General features: G+C 46.7%; 1 protein-coding gene across 1 annotated transcript; it reads left to right on the forward strand.

Moving 5' to 3' along the window:
- The first annotated feature begins 4,920 nt into the window (after positions 1-4,920).
- LOC134586339 (uncharacterized) lies at positions 4,921-5,874 on the forward strand. Its single transcript, XM_063441808.1, has one exon. The coding sequence runs from the start codon at positions 4,921-4,923 to the stop codon at positions 5,872-5,874; it is 954 nt and encodes a 317-aa protein (XP_063297878.1).
- Positions 5,875-17,371: the final 11,497 nt, after the last annotated feature.

Raw genomic sequence — 17,371 nt, forward strand, 5'->3', positions numbered from 1 at the left:
AACAAAGGGATTTAACTCCCAAATGGCAGAGGATTGAGCAGTGAGGCTGCAGGGGCATGTTCTATACACCAAAACTGCTTCATTAACCCCTTAAGGACACATGACATGTGTGACATGTCATGATTCCCTTTTATTCCAGAAGTTTGGTCCTTAAGGGGTTAAGCTAAAGTTGTTCAGGTGACTATAGTGTCCCTTTAAGGTAAATAACATCTGTTTGAAAGTGAAACCAGTTTTTATTTTTCATGCAGGCTCTGTCAATCATAGCCAGGGGAGGTGTGGCTAGGGCTGCATAAACAGAAACAAAGTGATTTAACTCCTAAATGACAGTGAATTGAGCAGTGAAATTACAGGGGAATGATCTATACACTAAAACTGCTTTATTTAGCTAAAGTAATTTAGGTGACTATAGTGTTCCTTTAATTATACATACGTTAGTTGTACCCATTCACTTTCACACTCACCTAAAGCAAGTCTTACACACTCTACCATTTTGAGAAAAAGCCTTACTCTCCTGACGTACACCCACGCGATTATATTGCTTTAATCTCTTATCAAACAGGTATACCTTCAGTACATATGCAACGAAATGCACAACGTCTGACAGCCTGGATATAAACTTAATGCTTGTGTTGATGCTTAACAATGTTATCTTCTACCTATTTATTTAAAATGTGCAGTAATATCTAATGCCACTGTTATACTAAATGTGTTTATGCTCTTGCTTCTGCTGTTGTGGCAGCGTAAGACTGATTGTTATTCAAACACAACAAAAATAAAGAATTTCAAAAAAAAAAGTAAATCATTTAAAGAAGTATTTTATGTGTAATTTTTGGATATCAGTCGTAGAGCTGAGACAGTGCAGACTTACTATTGCGTTACTACTATAGCATCTGAGAAATTGCTGACTGAGTTATCACTTTGGCTTAAAGGGACGCTCTACTGCTAAAAAAAAAAACAACAACACTGTTTTAGTAGATGTACCCCAAATTAAAACATGCATCCATTTAATTACATATTGTTTTCATTGGGTATATCTAAAAATAGCTTGCAAAATCTAAAGATTGCTTGTCTTCTGCCTTTGCAAGCTCTTCTCTTCTCACTCAACAGTTTTCTCAATGCAGCTCAATGAGAACTCTTTGCAAGGCAGGTGCTCTGAGTAATTTCTGCCTCTTGAGTTAAGCTCCACTGAGCTAAAGAAACTAGGAAGCATCTGGACCAATTGGCTGCTTGAAAGCCCAGTGCGTTTAACATGATTCATTTATACTGAAATCTGCACTGTTTGTAAATTGGGAAGGAAAAAATAAAGCAGCTAAAAAAGCTTTAGGGGGGGCGGAGCCTGACCGCAGAGCCACGAGGACGTTCATCTCGGCGGCTCCTGCTGAGCTGGGCACTCGAGGCTGAATTACGCTGCCACACCGGCGCATAATCAATGCTAAAGGACTGCTACGTGAGAGAGGGCACCGAGACAAACCGACCGACACCTCACAAGCGAAGATCGGAGCCCAACTCGCGATGCGGCCTACCAGCACAGCGGACAACAGGGAGACGGCCGCTCCCTGGAGCCGACACCAAGCCGGGAGCTCGGAGGTGAGCTCTCGTTCCCCCCCCCCCCTGGACCGGTGGGGGTCATCCCGGTCCATCCCTACATACCCTCACGGCGAAGCAGCGAGCTAGCACAGGCTCCAAGGGGTCCCAAGCCCAAAGTCCCTGCAGCCTCCAAAATGGCCGACGCCAGCAGCACCGCTGACCCTTACAATGCATGGCGGGAAACCGATATGCGCCTAAATAAGATATTCACCGCATTTTGGGAGAAGCTTGAAGCTAGAGGGACACTCTCAGCCGCTGACAAGAGCACCCCACGGAAACCCGGGCGGAGCATCGGAGCAACTCCCCAGCAGCACATAACCCCAGGGGGCAAGCATGTGTGGAGTCCCCTCCCTGGGCATGACCCAGGAGAAGACCAAGAAAACCCAACAAGCGACCAAAACTCACCACCAGGCCACACACAGGCGCTGCCCGTAAGGGATACCACAGGCGGGCAGGGCCGGCGGGCAACGCAAGCAGTAAAACGGAGCCCGCCACTGCCAGGCCGGTCCCCTGCAGCAACCACAAAGGTCTGCACGAGCCCACCGCACTTACCTGCTGGGACCCAGCGACGAACCCCAAGACCCGTAAACGCACAGACCAAACGGTGCACCAAGGGGCGAAAGCATTCTACCACCCACCACACGAGCAGGCCTACCTCTACTAGACAAGAGAAGCGGGTCGGGAGACCATCTGATCAGCCCCAGCAACGCCTCAGCCAGCCGCACCAGCCTCAGCAAGGCTTGGCGGGCCGCACCGTGGCAGCCACAGGACAGTCTCTATGGGCCTTAATAGAACCACGTTCACACGGCATTTGGCCCCTCAACACCCCAAACCGTTCACTGCTGACCAAGGGCTTACCTAACCAGGCACCACCACCACCGCTAACGGGGATCGGCTGATCCTGATGCTGGACTTAAAACCAGACCTCAGAACTGCCAGAAAGGGACACTAAGCGCTCAGACAGGTTCACTGAGGGCCCAACTTTAACCCCTTGCTTACCGCAGCCCTAATGGTCATAAGCGTATATGCCACTCTAGCATACCAAGTGATGCACTAGCCTGCATAATACAAAAATAGGATGTCCTCAAGGGAGGAAATATTGCATCTTTCCTTCTTTTAGTTAACATATCTCAGCATACACATAGGATCTTAATTGCAAAATGTATTGTATGTTGTTTTGCGCAATATGCAGGGTGATAGATCTGCCACAGTGACCTAATAAGATTTTGCATGCAACATATATTGTTTGTTATTTTACGTAATCTGTATGTTGTTCTGCGTTACATGCACAAGAAGCTAACAGGGCACTCATTAGCACATACTCATATAGGTATTGCCACCCCGCAGGCATCGCACGAACCAACACTACGCAACCACGTTACAGCATAACATACCACACCATGCGTAATCACCCAAGCGAGAACATGTCTACCTGCACTGTTGCCCTAGCTATAAACATCTCCCTTTACACAATATGCAAGGCAACCCACCTCACTGTAACGTTAAGCGAGAACACTTTTGTTATGTACACACTTAGCCTAGCATGTCTATCACAAACCACGAATGTCTTATTCTTTGTCTTTTTCTTACATGCTCTCCTTTTATTAAAAAAAAATGTGCAGTACCTTCTATGCCATGATATTGTTTTCAACTGTTACTGTTATGAAGCTTGATATGGCTGTCGTGGCTACTCAAGTATGATGTAATGCTTGCACAACCAAAATAAAGAATTAAAAAAAAAAAAAAAAGCTTTAGGTGTCCGGGGTGTCCTTTTGACAATTAGAAGGTGTCAGGAGCAGATGGGAAAATACCTGCCTGGAACGAAGAAATAGGCAGAAGCGTCGATACCTGCCAATCCAGTTGGCAAGACGTGTCTTAGGGGAAGGGGCAGATTGTCTAGCTTGGCAAGTCCCCACCCTTCCTGCCATCCACAATTATGGATATTCTGTAAATTAATGCCTCGTTTCCACTGAGCGGATCGGTTCGGGTTGGTACAGTTTGGAAGGTTTAGAATGGACCAGCCCATTCTGGTGAGCGTTTCCACTGCAAGTCAGACCTTCAGGGCCATGCAGGGTTTAGAAAAAATGCTCTTCCTGTCCACCAATCAATGGATTGTGTAGTAGTTCCGCCCTAACCGAACCGTTCCATTTTCTATGGCCCTACATCTGAAGCAGGACCCTGAATGGATTGGTATGGTTCGCTTGTATGGACCACTTTCATGATGGAAACACCCAAAATAGCGAACTGAACCGAACCGATCCACTCAGTGGAAACGAGGTATTAGATACAATGCTTTCCTATGGACGGACTGAATGCGCGCGCGGCTCGATAACATCTGAAGGAGGAGGAGAGTCCCTAGCGCCGAGGGAGCCTGGCGCTGGTGAAAGGTAAGTGTTTAACCGTTTCCTCCCACTTCAGCCCGGCGGGAGGGGGCCATGAGGGTGGGGGCACCCTCAGGGCACTATTGTGCCAGGAAACAAATTTGTTTTCATGGCACTATAGTGGTCCTTTGAAGTGTGCATGCAATTAAATGAGATGACCAGGCCTATTTCACATATGCCTCGTTTCCACTGAGCGGATCGGTTCGGGTCGGTACATTTTGGAAGGTTTTGAATGGTCCGGCCTATTCCAGCGAGCGTTTCCACTGCAAGTTGGAACGCCTGGAGGCTTGCGTGGTTTACGCCAAATGCGTGTGACGACACACTTGGTCGACAACATACGTGACGCTACAAATAACAATAATGGAGGTCATCCAGCAGCTCGTCTTTGCTCTATTTGGCTTTTGGTTCTTTGAAATCAAAGTACATGCCGCACTTTATGAGAGAAGGTTGCGAGCGGCGAAGAGAAACACAGCAGAAAAGAGAAGAAAACTTATGGCTTGGGTCTTGAGCCGGGAGGAGAAGTACACCTTTGTGCGGCAAAGACAAAGACGGCAGCGCTATAGGGTAAGCAACTTTATGCCATTTGTCATGTAGTTCTACACGTATTAAAAATTAAAAATAATACTGAATATGTTAAAAATCGAATACAAGATGGGAAGGAAATACATTATGTATTTAACAACATCATGTTGCACACATTTGTAAAAATCAAGAATTACACCTTATACATAAATACTCCTTATGTTATTTTTGTTGATCGCTTTTATACATGATGCTATTAATAGTGATATAGTAACATCTGTCCTTTTTTGTTTGTTTATTTTTTTAGACGCTTCTCCTTTTGTCAAAACAGCGCCGCCGACCAGTCATTTGGGCTCTCCGCCGCGCCAATGAGTGGTGGGATGTGACCGTCCCTGGATTCACACACACACAGTGGGTGCACAATTTCAGAATGTCGGAGGAAACATTTTTATACCTTTGTGCAAAGCTAGGTCCAGCGATGGAGAAGCAAACCACCAACTTCAGAGCTTGTGTGCCTGTGAGGAAAAGAGTTGCCATTGCACTGTGGAAGCTGGCTACCAACAGTGAATACAGAAGTATAGGTCATCTTTTTGGTGTCAGTAAATCATCAGTGTGCCGGTGTGTGCAGGACTTTTGTAAAGCTGTATGCACATTGCTAGCTCCTGAAATTATTCATTTTCCGGACTGGCAAAAGCTTAAAGACATGGCTGACTACTTTGAGAACAGGTGGGGCCTTCCACAGTGTGTTGGTGCTATTGATGGGTCACACATACCAATAATAGCACCACAAGAATACCACACTGACTACTTCAACAGAAAAGGGTGGCATTCCATCATCCTCCAAGGAGTAGTGGATGGAAAAGGACTATTCTGGAGTGTGAACGTAGGAAAGCCTGGGAGCTTGCACGATGCTCGGGTTCTACGACTGTCCACATTTTGGGATTGGGTTGGCCAGGGAGGCCTGTATCCTGTTTGCACTAAGAACATTGGGGGGGTGAATGTTGGCTATTATGTGCTCGGGGACTCTGCCTACCCTTTACAAAATTGGCTCCTGAAACCATTTCCTGACAATGGCCGCCTGACACTAGAACAACAAACCTACAACAAGAAAACATCCAGGGCTCGTGTAGTAGTTGAAAATGCATTCGGAAGACTTAAGGGTAGGTGGCGTTGTCTTATGAAGAGGAATGACAGTGACATTGCACTTGTCAAATCCATGGTGCTTACTTGCTGTGCTCTTCACAATCTTTGTGAAAGACATGGAGAAGACTTCCACCAGGATTGGAATACGTCTGCAGAAGAGCCAGGACGGGTAATTACACTGGATAGCGAAGAAGAGTGCAGTGAAATACGTCAGGCTCTCATGCGGCACCTCAACCTTTAATTTCTTACCCTGGTTTTATTAACGTTTTATTACAGTTTTATTACATTTTAGAAATTTTTAATAAAGTTTTAAATTTAATCAGACACACACAAAAAGTCTCTCCTGTTTTTTATTCTAATAAAAAAATGATCTTTCAAAATATACTCACAAGTACAGAGTAAAAAAATATATTTACAAATAAACATTATTTACAAAAAGCAAAAATAAATGTAATTATCAAAAAAATAAAATAAAGAAGTGTACAGGTCATGTGCTAGTGGAAACGAACTACTGCCTGGGCGGTGACCTGGGATCACGACTGCCTCCCAGCACTTGAACAAGCTGCCCAAGGACACCAAGGAAGGCCTGGTTGAAGTTAGCCAACTGCTCCATCTGCTGCCGGGCGATTTCTGCCTCCTGGCGCCTCGCTTCCTGGGCATCTTGACGCAGTGCCTGAAAGCGCCGCTCAGAAAGGTTCTCCATCCTTTCCTGCTGCCTTTCCTCTGCTGCCCGCATATCCTCCATGACTGTGTGCAAATCCAGCTGAAACCGTCTCCTATCACCTGGAATAAACAAAAGACCATAATAGTGCTTTTTTTTTTTTTAGCAATTGGTACAAAAAACAGGTGGATATTTATCATTTAACATAATGTAAATAAGGAAAATATGTAACACATAAGAACAGTATAAGCACAAAGTACAATAAACACCCTAAACACAATATACTTAAGATAAGCTCAAAATACAATGGAATTTAAATAGCAGTATATACAGACAATGTACAATTATGATTATGGATTTAATTATGCAAACAAACTACATATAGAAGCATTTTGAGTGAGTTCACAGTTTGCTGTAAATTAAAAGTTAGGAAAATGCACAATTACAATGTTCACTCTGAACAGCATGTCTTACCAGTGTGCCGGGGTGCATTGGGCATACTCTGCGGTTGGGTCTGTGGTTGGGTCGGTGTTGACGTAATCGTACTGGTGCTGCTGAACGACGTTGATGGACCATCGTCAGAAACATATGAAAAGCTTGAGGTATCATTGGAGAGTCCTTCAACTGTATCTGAAAATGCACAGATCAATAGTTCAGTACACTGTACAAATAAAATGTGTTTTTTGGTGCAAATAGTTAATGGTTTTGTTCAGTGAATCTATAAATGGTTAGCAGAGCGAAAGCCAATGCAAATTAAGAAAAAAATAAATCTTACCAATGGGTTCTATCATGGATTCGAGAAGTGTAGATGCAGAGTCCAGACCGCCCTCCCTGCCTTGGTTTGCCGGCCTATGACCGTAAATGGCGTCCATGGCGTCGTACCACTTCCAACTACTTCGACTGTTTCCACTACGGCTGTTGGCATCCTTAATTTTTTTATATTGGCCTTTCAGCTTTTTAAGCTTTGCCCTACACTGACCCGATGTCCGTTCAAATCCCTCAGCAGCCATCCGCTGAGAAATATCTTTATACACCTTTTCATTTCTCACTGATCCATCAAGCTCACTCTGAATAACGCTATCGCCAATTATAGTTAGGAAAGTGGATAGTTCCTGAGCCGACCAGAGCTTGCTGTTGTTTGCAGGCATCCTTCTCCTATTATCTGGACTAAACGGCGACGTGGTGTTTATTTCGCGCTTGCCTTTGACGTGAGCATTGACGTTTTTCTATCCGCCAATCAGTGGAATGTATTGTGTGACGCCAGTAGCTCCGCCCTAACCGTACCGTACCATTTCCTATGGCCCTACATCTAAAGGGGGACCATGAATGGTGCGGTTTGGTTCGGTTGTATGGGCCACTTTCATAATGGAAACACTCAAAATAGCGTACCGTACCGAACCGACCTGAACCGATCCGCTCAGTGGAAACGAGGCAAAAGTGAACTCAAATGAATGTATTGTGGTAGGAAGTTTACAGATAAAACAATGAGATTAAAGTTATTTTCTCTTTTAGTGCAGAGGAGGTGTAGCAACCAGGGCCGGCTTTTCCTATAGGCTAACTAGGCTTCAGCCTAGGGCCTCAAGATCAAGAGGGGCCTACATTCAAATTGTTAGCAAAATTAAAATTACACTATTCTAAAAACAGTGCACACTAAAACAGTGAACCGAAAATAAGGAGAAATTCTACGCATATGATATGACCAGTGGCGTACTAAGGGGGGGGGGGGGCGGTCCGCCCCGGGTGCCACTTAATAGGGGGGGTGCCCGGGGCAGACTGCAAAGCCCCTCCTGCCGCGATCGCCGAGACCGGCGGTCTGCAGCTCCGCAATGTGCAGAGCTGCAGACCATGGATCTCGCGTGCACTGCCCAATCAGAGCATTGCCACGGGTTACCACGGCAACGCTCTGATTGGGTCTCGCGAGATCCATGGTCTGCAGCTCTGCGGAGCTGCAGACCGGAAATGAGAGCCACCGGACCACCAGGGACCCCACCGGACCACCAGGCAGCCCCCACTGGACCACCAGGGATTTAAGGTAATTTTTTTAGTCACCCCCCTCCCTCTCACAATCACCCCCCCCTCTCCTCATCTCGACTTTTGTTTTATTTATTATCCGTGCCACATTTTTTATAAAGGTTAGTACCAATCACAACATGTTTCATTTAACATATTGATATATATCACAATAATGATGTATTTTATTGTCTCTCATGTAATTTACAAACTTAAAAATTGGAGGTGAAAGGGCCTCATAAGTGGAATAGCCTAGGGCCTCTTTTCATCTAAATCCGGCCCTGGTCGCAACTAACATATTTGCTACTGATATGACCCGAGAGCTATAGAAAAAGATTGTGAGGTGTGCAATTATAAGTACAGCGTATAGTAAAATTTTAGAAATCACAACTGGATTTGGAACTCTAAACTAGGGTTACGCCTTAAATGTGTTCAATATTTTAAAGCTATACAAAAAAAAAAAAAAAATAATGTAAAAGTCATGTATGTAAACATTTATATATTGTTCAATACCTTTTAGCAGTTGTGGATGTTGTCACTAGAAGCGCCTTCACGGCACTGACAAAGTAAAACTTGACGTCATGTGACGTTGAAGCCTCATAGGAAAGGACTGATTCAATGCTTTTCTATAGAAAAGATTAAAGGAACACTATTGCGTCAGGAAAACAAATATGCATTTCTGACACTAGAGGTCTAAATAGCTGTTTAGTTCCCAGGTTCCACCTTACCATCAGTTAAAAAGGTGATTTACTCATTTTTTTCCAGCGCCAGGTGGGTCCAGTTGTGGCTGGTCATGCCCTCGCTCTGCCCCATTGGCTGAGATCAAACTTGATGATCGCAGACAATTCAATGCTTTAGGCATAACGCATATGTGGCAAAAATTCTACGCTGCGACAATTAGCAACTCCTCATAGATCTCATCTATGGGGAAAGTTCAGCGCCTCCATGCAGAGTACAGAGATGCTGAACGGCAGGAAGCACCTCCAGTGGCCACCTGAGTGACTGATACTGAAGCTGGCTCTGGTTTGCAATGAAAACGTTGTCTTTTGTCTGAAAAGGCTGTGTTTACATTAAAATGCTTGCAGGGACAGGCTACAGTTGCAAGAAAAAGTATGTGAATCTTTTGGAATGATATGGATTTCTGCACAAATTGGTCATAAAATGTGATCTGATCATCATCTAAGTCACAACAATCAGTGGCATACTAAGGAGGGGGCGGGGGAGGCGGCCCACCCCGGGTGCCACTGACTAGGGGGGTGCCATGACTTCCAGTGTCATGTGTCCCCCCCCATTATTACGCTGTGCACAGCCGCAGCACCTTTGCGGCCTGGCGGAACTTACTTCTTCTATGAGGAGGAGGGGGAGGAGCGTTGTGGGCCGCGGCGTCGCGCAACGTGATGACGACGTGCGCAGCGCCGTCAGTCCGCCTTCACGGATCTTCAGCGGAAGGATCCATTTCCGGGCGATGAGGCACCCAGTGGTCGGACTCGGAGGCAAGGAAGGCATCATCAAAATGTAAGTAGATATTTTATGTCTGGGGCTGAATTAATTAAAGGGGGGGGGGGGGGTTGATTAATTAAAGAGGGGGGTGGATTAATTAGAGGGGGTGGATTAAAGAGGGGGGTGGATTAATTAAAGAGGGGGGTGGATTATTTAGAGGGGTGGATTAATTAGAGGGGGTGGATTAATTAAAGGGGGGTGGATTAATTAAAGAGGGGGGTGGATAATTAGAGGGGGTGGATTCATTAAAGGGGGGTGGATTAATTAAATAATTAAAGGGGGAGGTTTAAGTAAAGGGGGTGGATTAATTAAAGGTGGGTGTGGATTAATTAAAGAGGGGGTGGATTAATTAAAGAATTTAAGGGGGGATTAATTAAAGTATTAAAGGGGGTGGAGGTTTAATTAAGGGGGGGTGGATTCATTAAAGGGGGGTGGATTAATTAAAGAGGGGGGTGGATTAATTAAAGAGAGGGGGTGGATTAATTAGAGGGGGAGGTTTAATTAAACAGGGGGTGGATTAATTAGAGGGGGTGGATTAATTAGAGGGGGTGGATTAATTAAAGAGGGGTGGATTAATTAGAGGGGGTGGATTAATTAGAGGGGGTGGGTTAATTAAGGGGGGGTGGATTAATTAGAGGGGGTGGATTAATTAAGGGGATGGATTAATTAGAGGGGGTGGGTTAATTAGGGGGTGGATTAATTAGAGGGGAGTGGATTAATTAAAGGGGGTGGATTAATTAAATAATTAAAGGGGAGGTTTAAGTAAAGGGGGTGGATTAATTAAAGAATTAAAGGGGGGATTAGTTAAAGAATTAAAGTGGAGGTTTAATTAAGGTGGAGGTTTAATTAAAGGGGGTGGAGGTTTAATTAAGGGGGGTGGATTAATTAAAGGGGGGTGGATTAATTAAAGAGGGGGTGGATTAATTATAGAGGGGGTGGATTAATTAGGGGGAGGTTTAATTAAAGAGGGGGGGTGGATTATTTAGAGGGGTGGATTAATTAGAGGGGGTGGATTAATTAAAGGGGGTGGATTAATTAGAGGGGGTGGCTTCATTAAAGGGGGGTGGATTAATTAAATAATTAAAGGGGGAGGTTTAAGTAAAGGGGGTGGATTAATTAAAGGTGGGTGTGGATTAATTAAAGAATTTAAGGGGGGATTAATTAAAGTATTAAAGGGGGTGGAGGTTTAATTAAGGGGGGGTGGATTCATTAAAGGGGGGTGGATTAATTAAAGAGGGGGTGGATTAATTAAAGAGAGGGGGTGGATTAATTAGAGGGGGAGGTTTAATTAAACAGGGGGTGGATTAATTAGAGGGGGTGGATTAATTAGAGGGGGTGGATTAATTAGAGGGGGTGGATTAATTAAAGGGGGTGGATTAATTAGAGGGGGGTGGATTAATTAGAGGGGGTGGGTTATTTAAGGGGGCTGGATTAATTAAGGGGGGTGGATTAATTAAGGGGATGGTTAATTAGAGGGGGTGGGTTAATTAGGCGGTGGATTAATTAGAGGGGAGTGGATTAATTAAAGGGGGGTGGATTAATTAAATAATTAAAGGGGGAGGTTTAAGTAAAGGGGGTGGATTAATTATATAGATACGATCAAATACACTACCTGACACACACACGCAGATACACACTGACGGCATAGAGATACACCACAAGAACATACAGATATACACAGACTTCATATAGATACACTAACACACACAGACACACACAGATACAAACACTGGCATACATGCAGATACAAAGGTACACACACTGACTTCATATAGATACACCGACACACATACAGACACACAGATACACAACCTGACACACATGCAGATATACAGATACAAACACTGACACATACAGATACACACACACACACAAATGGACAACATACAGATACACATTCTGACAGACGTACTGACACAGACAGCCATTCTGAAACACACATACACAAAGACATACTGAACCACACAGACACTGACGGACTCACACACACAGACATACAGATACACTGACAGACATAGAAACATAGAAACATAGAATGTGACGGCAGATAAGAACCATTCGGCCCATCTAGTCTGCCCAGTTTTCTAAATACTTTCATTAGTCCCTGGCATTATCTTATAGTTAGGATAGCCTTATGCCTATCCCACGCATGCTTAAACTTCTTTACTGTGTTAACCTCTACCACTTCAGCTGGAAGGCTATTCCATGCATCCACTACCCTCTCAGTAAAGTAATACTTCCTGATATTATTTTTAAACCTTTGTCCTTCTAATTTTAGACTATGTCCTCTGGTTGTGGTAGTTTTTCTTCTTTTAAATATAGTCTCCTCCTTTACTGTGTTGATTCCCTTTATGTATTTAAATGTTTCTATCATATCCCCCCTGTCTCGTCTTTCCTCCAAGCTATACATGTTAAGATCCTTTAACCTTTCCTGGTAAGTTTTATCCTGCAATCCATGAACCAGTTTAGTAGCCCTTCTTTGAACTCTCTCTAAGGTATTAATATCCTTCTGAAGATATGGTCTCCAGTACTGTGTACAGTACTCCAAGTGAGGTCTCACCAGTGTTCTGTACAATGGCATGAGCACTTCCCTCTTTCTACTGCTAATACCTCTCCCTATACAACCAAGCATTCTGCTAGCATTTCCTGCTGCTCTATTACATTGTCTGCCTACCTTTAAGTCCTCAGAAATAATCACCCCTAAATCCCTTTCCTCAGATGTTGAGGTTAGGACTCTATCAAATATTCTGTACTCTGCCCTTGGGTTTTTACGTCCAAGATGCATTATCTTGCACTTATCCACATTAAATGTCAGTTGCCACAACTCTGACCATTTTTCTAGTTTACCTAAATTCTTCTTTTTTATAATTACATACTGGCACATATACACACAGACAGATGGACATACTGAAACACACATACACTGACAGACATATTGACAAACACAGACATACAGAACCACACGGACACTGACAGACTCACACATAGACATACAGACATTCTGGCACACATACAGACAGACAGACTGAAACACACATACAGACATACTGACAGACTCACACACACACACACACACACACACACACACACAGACATACCGACAGACTCACACACACACACATACATACTGACACACTGACAGACTCTCTCACACACACACACACACAGACATACTGACACACTGACAGACATACACTGACAGACATGCACACATGCATACATACATACTGAAGCACACAGACACTGACAGACTCACACACACAGACATACTGATACACTGACAGACATACTGGCACACTAACACATACACACACTCAGACACTCATGCAAAATTTCATAACCACTCTCCAGTGGCTTCCCTGGGGTCCAGTGGGCTGGCTGGGGTGGCTGGGAGTTAAGCTCTCCCGGCCTGGCCCCCTCCGGAACAGCTTCTTCCTCCCGCGCGGCTCCTGTTTCTGAGGGAGGAAGTGACGCGCGGCTGTCACTTCCTCCCAGTCGGCTGCCGGAAAGCAAGGGCCCGGTCGCGCTGTTAAAGCGCCACAGCGCCCGACCGGGCCCCTGCTGACACAGGCCCACCGGGTGGCCCTAAGTGCATGGGCAACCCGATGGGCCCCCATAGTTTGCGGGGGCAGCAGGGACAGGGCCCGGGGCAGCTGCCCCGTTTGCCCTGCGTTAAAGGCGGCCCTGTGTGCATAATAAGCTGTAGATATATTGAAGAGGGAGCTTGCAGCACTGGATATAGAGAGCTAGTCTATGTATTCATTGTTGCATTGTCTACCTCTGTGTGCCTGAGTGTGTGTCTGGCAGTGAGTATCCTTGTATATGTATGTATGTTTCTCTGAGCATGTGTATGTTTGTGTACTGCCTGTGGCCTTTGGCACTGAGTTTATGGCGGAGCTATGTTTTATGACAGTGTGTATAATTTTGCCTTCAGGGCGTGACAGGGTGAGTAAAGGGGTAACTGTGGCAGGGTGAGTGTAAAAGAGCAGGAGGGTGCCAAAGTGTATGGAGGTGGGTGCCAGAGTGTTGAGGGTTGACAGTGAGAATGAAGGGAGGTGCCCGAGTGCGGAGAGTGGTGTCCGTGTGTGCGGAGGGAGAGACAGTGTGTATGGAGGGGTGTCAGTGTGCGCAGAGAGTGGTGACAGAGTGTGTGGCGGAAATGACAGTATGAGGGTGGTGACAGTGTGAGAGGGTTATATTAGTAAAAGGGTGTGACAGAGTGAGAGGGAGGGTGACATAGTGAAGGTGGGTAACAGAGTAAGAGGGGGGTGTCAGAGTAAGTGGGTGGGTGACAGAATAAGACGGGGTGAAAGTGTGAGGTGGGGTGACAGTGTGGGGGGAGCGACAGGGTGAGGTGACAGAGTACGAGTGGGTGACAGTGTGGGGGGGTCACAGGGTGGGTGACAGAGTAAGAGGGGGTGACAGGGTGTGACCTAGTGTGTTAGGGGGGAGACCTAGTGTGAGAGGGAGGGTGACATTGTGTATGGGGGTGACAGAGTGTGAAGGGGTGGCATAATGTGAGAGGAGGGAGACCTAGTGTGTGAGGGAGGGTGACATTGTGTAGGGGGGTGACAGAGTAAGAGGGGGTGACAGAGTGAAAGGGGGGTGACATAGTGTGACGGGGTGACAGAGTGTCAGGGGCTGACAGTGTGAGGTGGGTTGACACAGTGTTAAGGGCTGACAGTGTGAGGTGGGGTGACAGTGTTAGGGGCTGACAATGTGAGGTGGGGTGACAGGGTGAGAGGGGGTGACATAATGTGAGGTGGGGTGACATGGTGAGAGGGGGTGACACTGTTAGGGGCTGACAATGTGAGGTGGAGTGACATGGTGAGAGGGGATGACAGTGTTAGGGGCTTACAATGTGAGGTGGAGTGACAGGGTGAGATGGGATGACAGTGTTAGGGGCTGACAATGTGAGGTGGGGTGACAGGCTGAGAGGGGGTGACATATTGTTTGGGGAGTGGCAGGGTGAGGTGACAGAGTAAGGGAGTGACATAGTGTGGGGGGTCACAGGGTGGGTGACAGAGTGAGGGAGTGACAGGTGGGGTGAGAAAGGGGTGACAGGTGAGGTGGCAGGGTGAGAGGGAGGTAACAGGGTGAGGGGGTGACAGGTGGGGTGACAAGGTGAGAGGGGGTGAGAGGGAGGTGGCAGGGTGAGAGGGGGTGACAGGTGGGGTGACAGTTGGGTTTGCTGCATGACAGGTGGGGTGGCAGGGTGAGGAAGGGGTGACAGGTGGGGTGGCAGGGTGAGAGGGGGTGACAGGTGGGGTGACTGGGTGAGAGAAGGGTGACAGGTGGGGTGACAGGGTGAGGGGGTTGACAGGTGGGGTGGTTGCAGGGTGAGGGGTGTGACAGGGTGAGGGGGGGTGACAGGTGGGGTGGTAGGGTGAGGGGGTGACAGGGTGAGGTGACAGAGTAAGGGGGTGACAGTGGGGGGTCAGAGGGTGGGTGACATGGTGAAAGGAGGTGATGGGGGTGGCATGGTGAGAAGGGGTGACAGGTGGGGTGACAGGTGGGGTGGCAGGTGAATTAAAGAATGAATTAAAGTGTGGATGAGGGGGTGACAAAGTGAGGGGGTGACAGATGGGGTGGCAGGGTGAGGGGGTGACAAAGTGAGGGGGAGACAGGTGGGGAGGCAGGGTGAGAGAGGGGTGACAGGTGGGTGGCAGGGGAGGGAGGTGACAGTGTGACAGGTGGGGTGGCAGGTGGTGTGACTGGGTTAGGGGGTGACAGGTGGGGTGGCAGATGGGGTGACAGGTGGGGTGGCAGATGGGGTGACAGGTGGGATGGCAGGGTGACATATGGGGTGACTGGGTGAGGGGGATGGCAGGGTGGCAGATGGGGTGACAGGGTGAGGGGGTGGCAGATGGGGTGACAGGTGGGGTGGCAGGGTGGCATATGGGGTGACTGGGTGAGGGGGATGGCAGGGTGGCAGATGGGGTGACAGGGTGAGGGGGGTGGCAGATGGGGTGACAGGGTGGGTGGCAGGGTGACAGGTACCTTTTTCCTTGGTTGTCCAGTGGTGGCAGACTCCCTGGTGGTCCAGTGGGCTCTCCGATCTGCAGCTCTGCCGGATGCAGAGCTGCAGACCACATGGTGAAGGTCTCGCGATCTTCAGTCAGAGCGTTGCCGTGGTAACCCGCGGCAACGCTCTGATTGGCTAGAAATCGCGAGACACTTTAGTCTGCAGCTCACACCCAGCGGAGCTGCAGACTGAAGGCTGGCTCTCCCGGGCAGACTGACAGGAGGGGCCTCGCACCCGGCGGCATACAGGGGAAGCCGCCGGGCCCCCTCCTGTGTCGGGTCCTCAAGGACCCGACATGTCAGTCTGCCCTATGGCGGTTTAGGCGGCCGCGAGGCCCCACACAGCGCGAGGCCTTAGGCGGCCGCCTAAACCGCCTAATTAGAGAAACGCCTCTGCCAATCAATAGCTCCCCATTCATAATAAAAGTAAAACATTTTTATGAACCGAGAACTAGCGATTGACTTAGAGCGTCAACTGTCCACTCTAGCCAATCTGTAGCACCCATGCCTGACGTCAATCTGCACTTCCTGACACTCAGTTTCAGAAGCCGAATACCACTGAGCGACCTGGAAACCTGGAGCTGGAGGAAGCCTTTGGGGTTAAACCATTTGAGAGTGGTTTAACCCCTTAAAGGAAAGAGAGCGCCCAGGGGCTTCCTGGCATCATAGCATTTTCATTTAGATGAAGTTGTTATGGTGACCAGAATGTTTCTTTTAATTTGCTTAAAGGAACACTATAGTGTCAGAAATACAAACATGTATTCCTGACACCCTAGTTGTGAGAACGCTATTCACCCTGGCTTTATGTGATAATGTTATGCTCCTCCCCTTCATGACACTGTCAAAAAGGGACCAAGCATGGATGTCATTACAATTATGCCCCCTCCCCTGGAAAAATTCCTGCAGACGCCCATGAAAGTGGTCAAGTTGGGACTTTAGTTGAGATGGAGATTTTTTCCAAATCTGCTATTTTAGCTTCAGTTTTGCCATTTCCATTTAGTCTGCTAAAGGTGGGAGTTTAAAGAATGAATTAAAGTGTGGATAAGAAATTCTAAATTAATTTACATTTTTTAGGGCAAAATAGCCATATTAGAAACATTATCCAGGTCAGCCATTTTCTCAGTTTGTCTATGTTGAAGTAAAATGTAAATTTCACTCTTCGAATAACATTGCCAGATATTTACAGAAGTAGGAATTCAAAGTGAATTTCAAATTTAAGACCAAAGTAGCCAAACTGAAAGCATAGCTGACAGAGATGCTTCCCACTTTAGCTATTATCTATGCAAATTTGAAATTCACCTTGAATTCTCACTTCTGTGACTAACTCTGTGTTAGTTATAAATGTGTTGAGATAAATAAGGGGGTTGGCATTGAGGATCAGGTGTCAAAGTTGAGGTCCACATGAGAATAAAAACTTTACCGGTCTGGCTGTCCAGCCCCTCTCTGAGCTATCCAATGTACCCATTCACAGTGTGGTGGTAAACCTCTGAAAGCTTTGACCTTCGTTGAAACGTTGTAAGTGTTTCTCTGATGTCCCAGATGT

The sequence above is a fragment of the Pelobates fuscus genome, chromosome 2, assembly GCF_036172605.1.
Source record: "Pelobates fuscus isolate aPelFus1 chromosome 2, aPelFus1.pri, whole genome shotgun sequence".
Classification (NCBI taxonomy): Eukaryota; Metazoa; Chordata; class Amphibia; order Anura; family Pelobatidae; genus Pelobates; species Pelobates fuscus.

Excerpts from the sequence above, each read along its gene's own strand:
- LOC134586339 (XM_063441808.1), top strand. The coding sequence starts at position 4,921 with ATGTCGGAGGAAACATTTTTATACCTTTGTGCAAAGCTAGGTCCAGCG.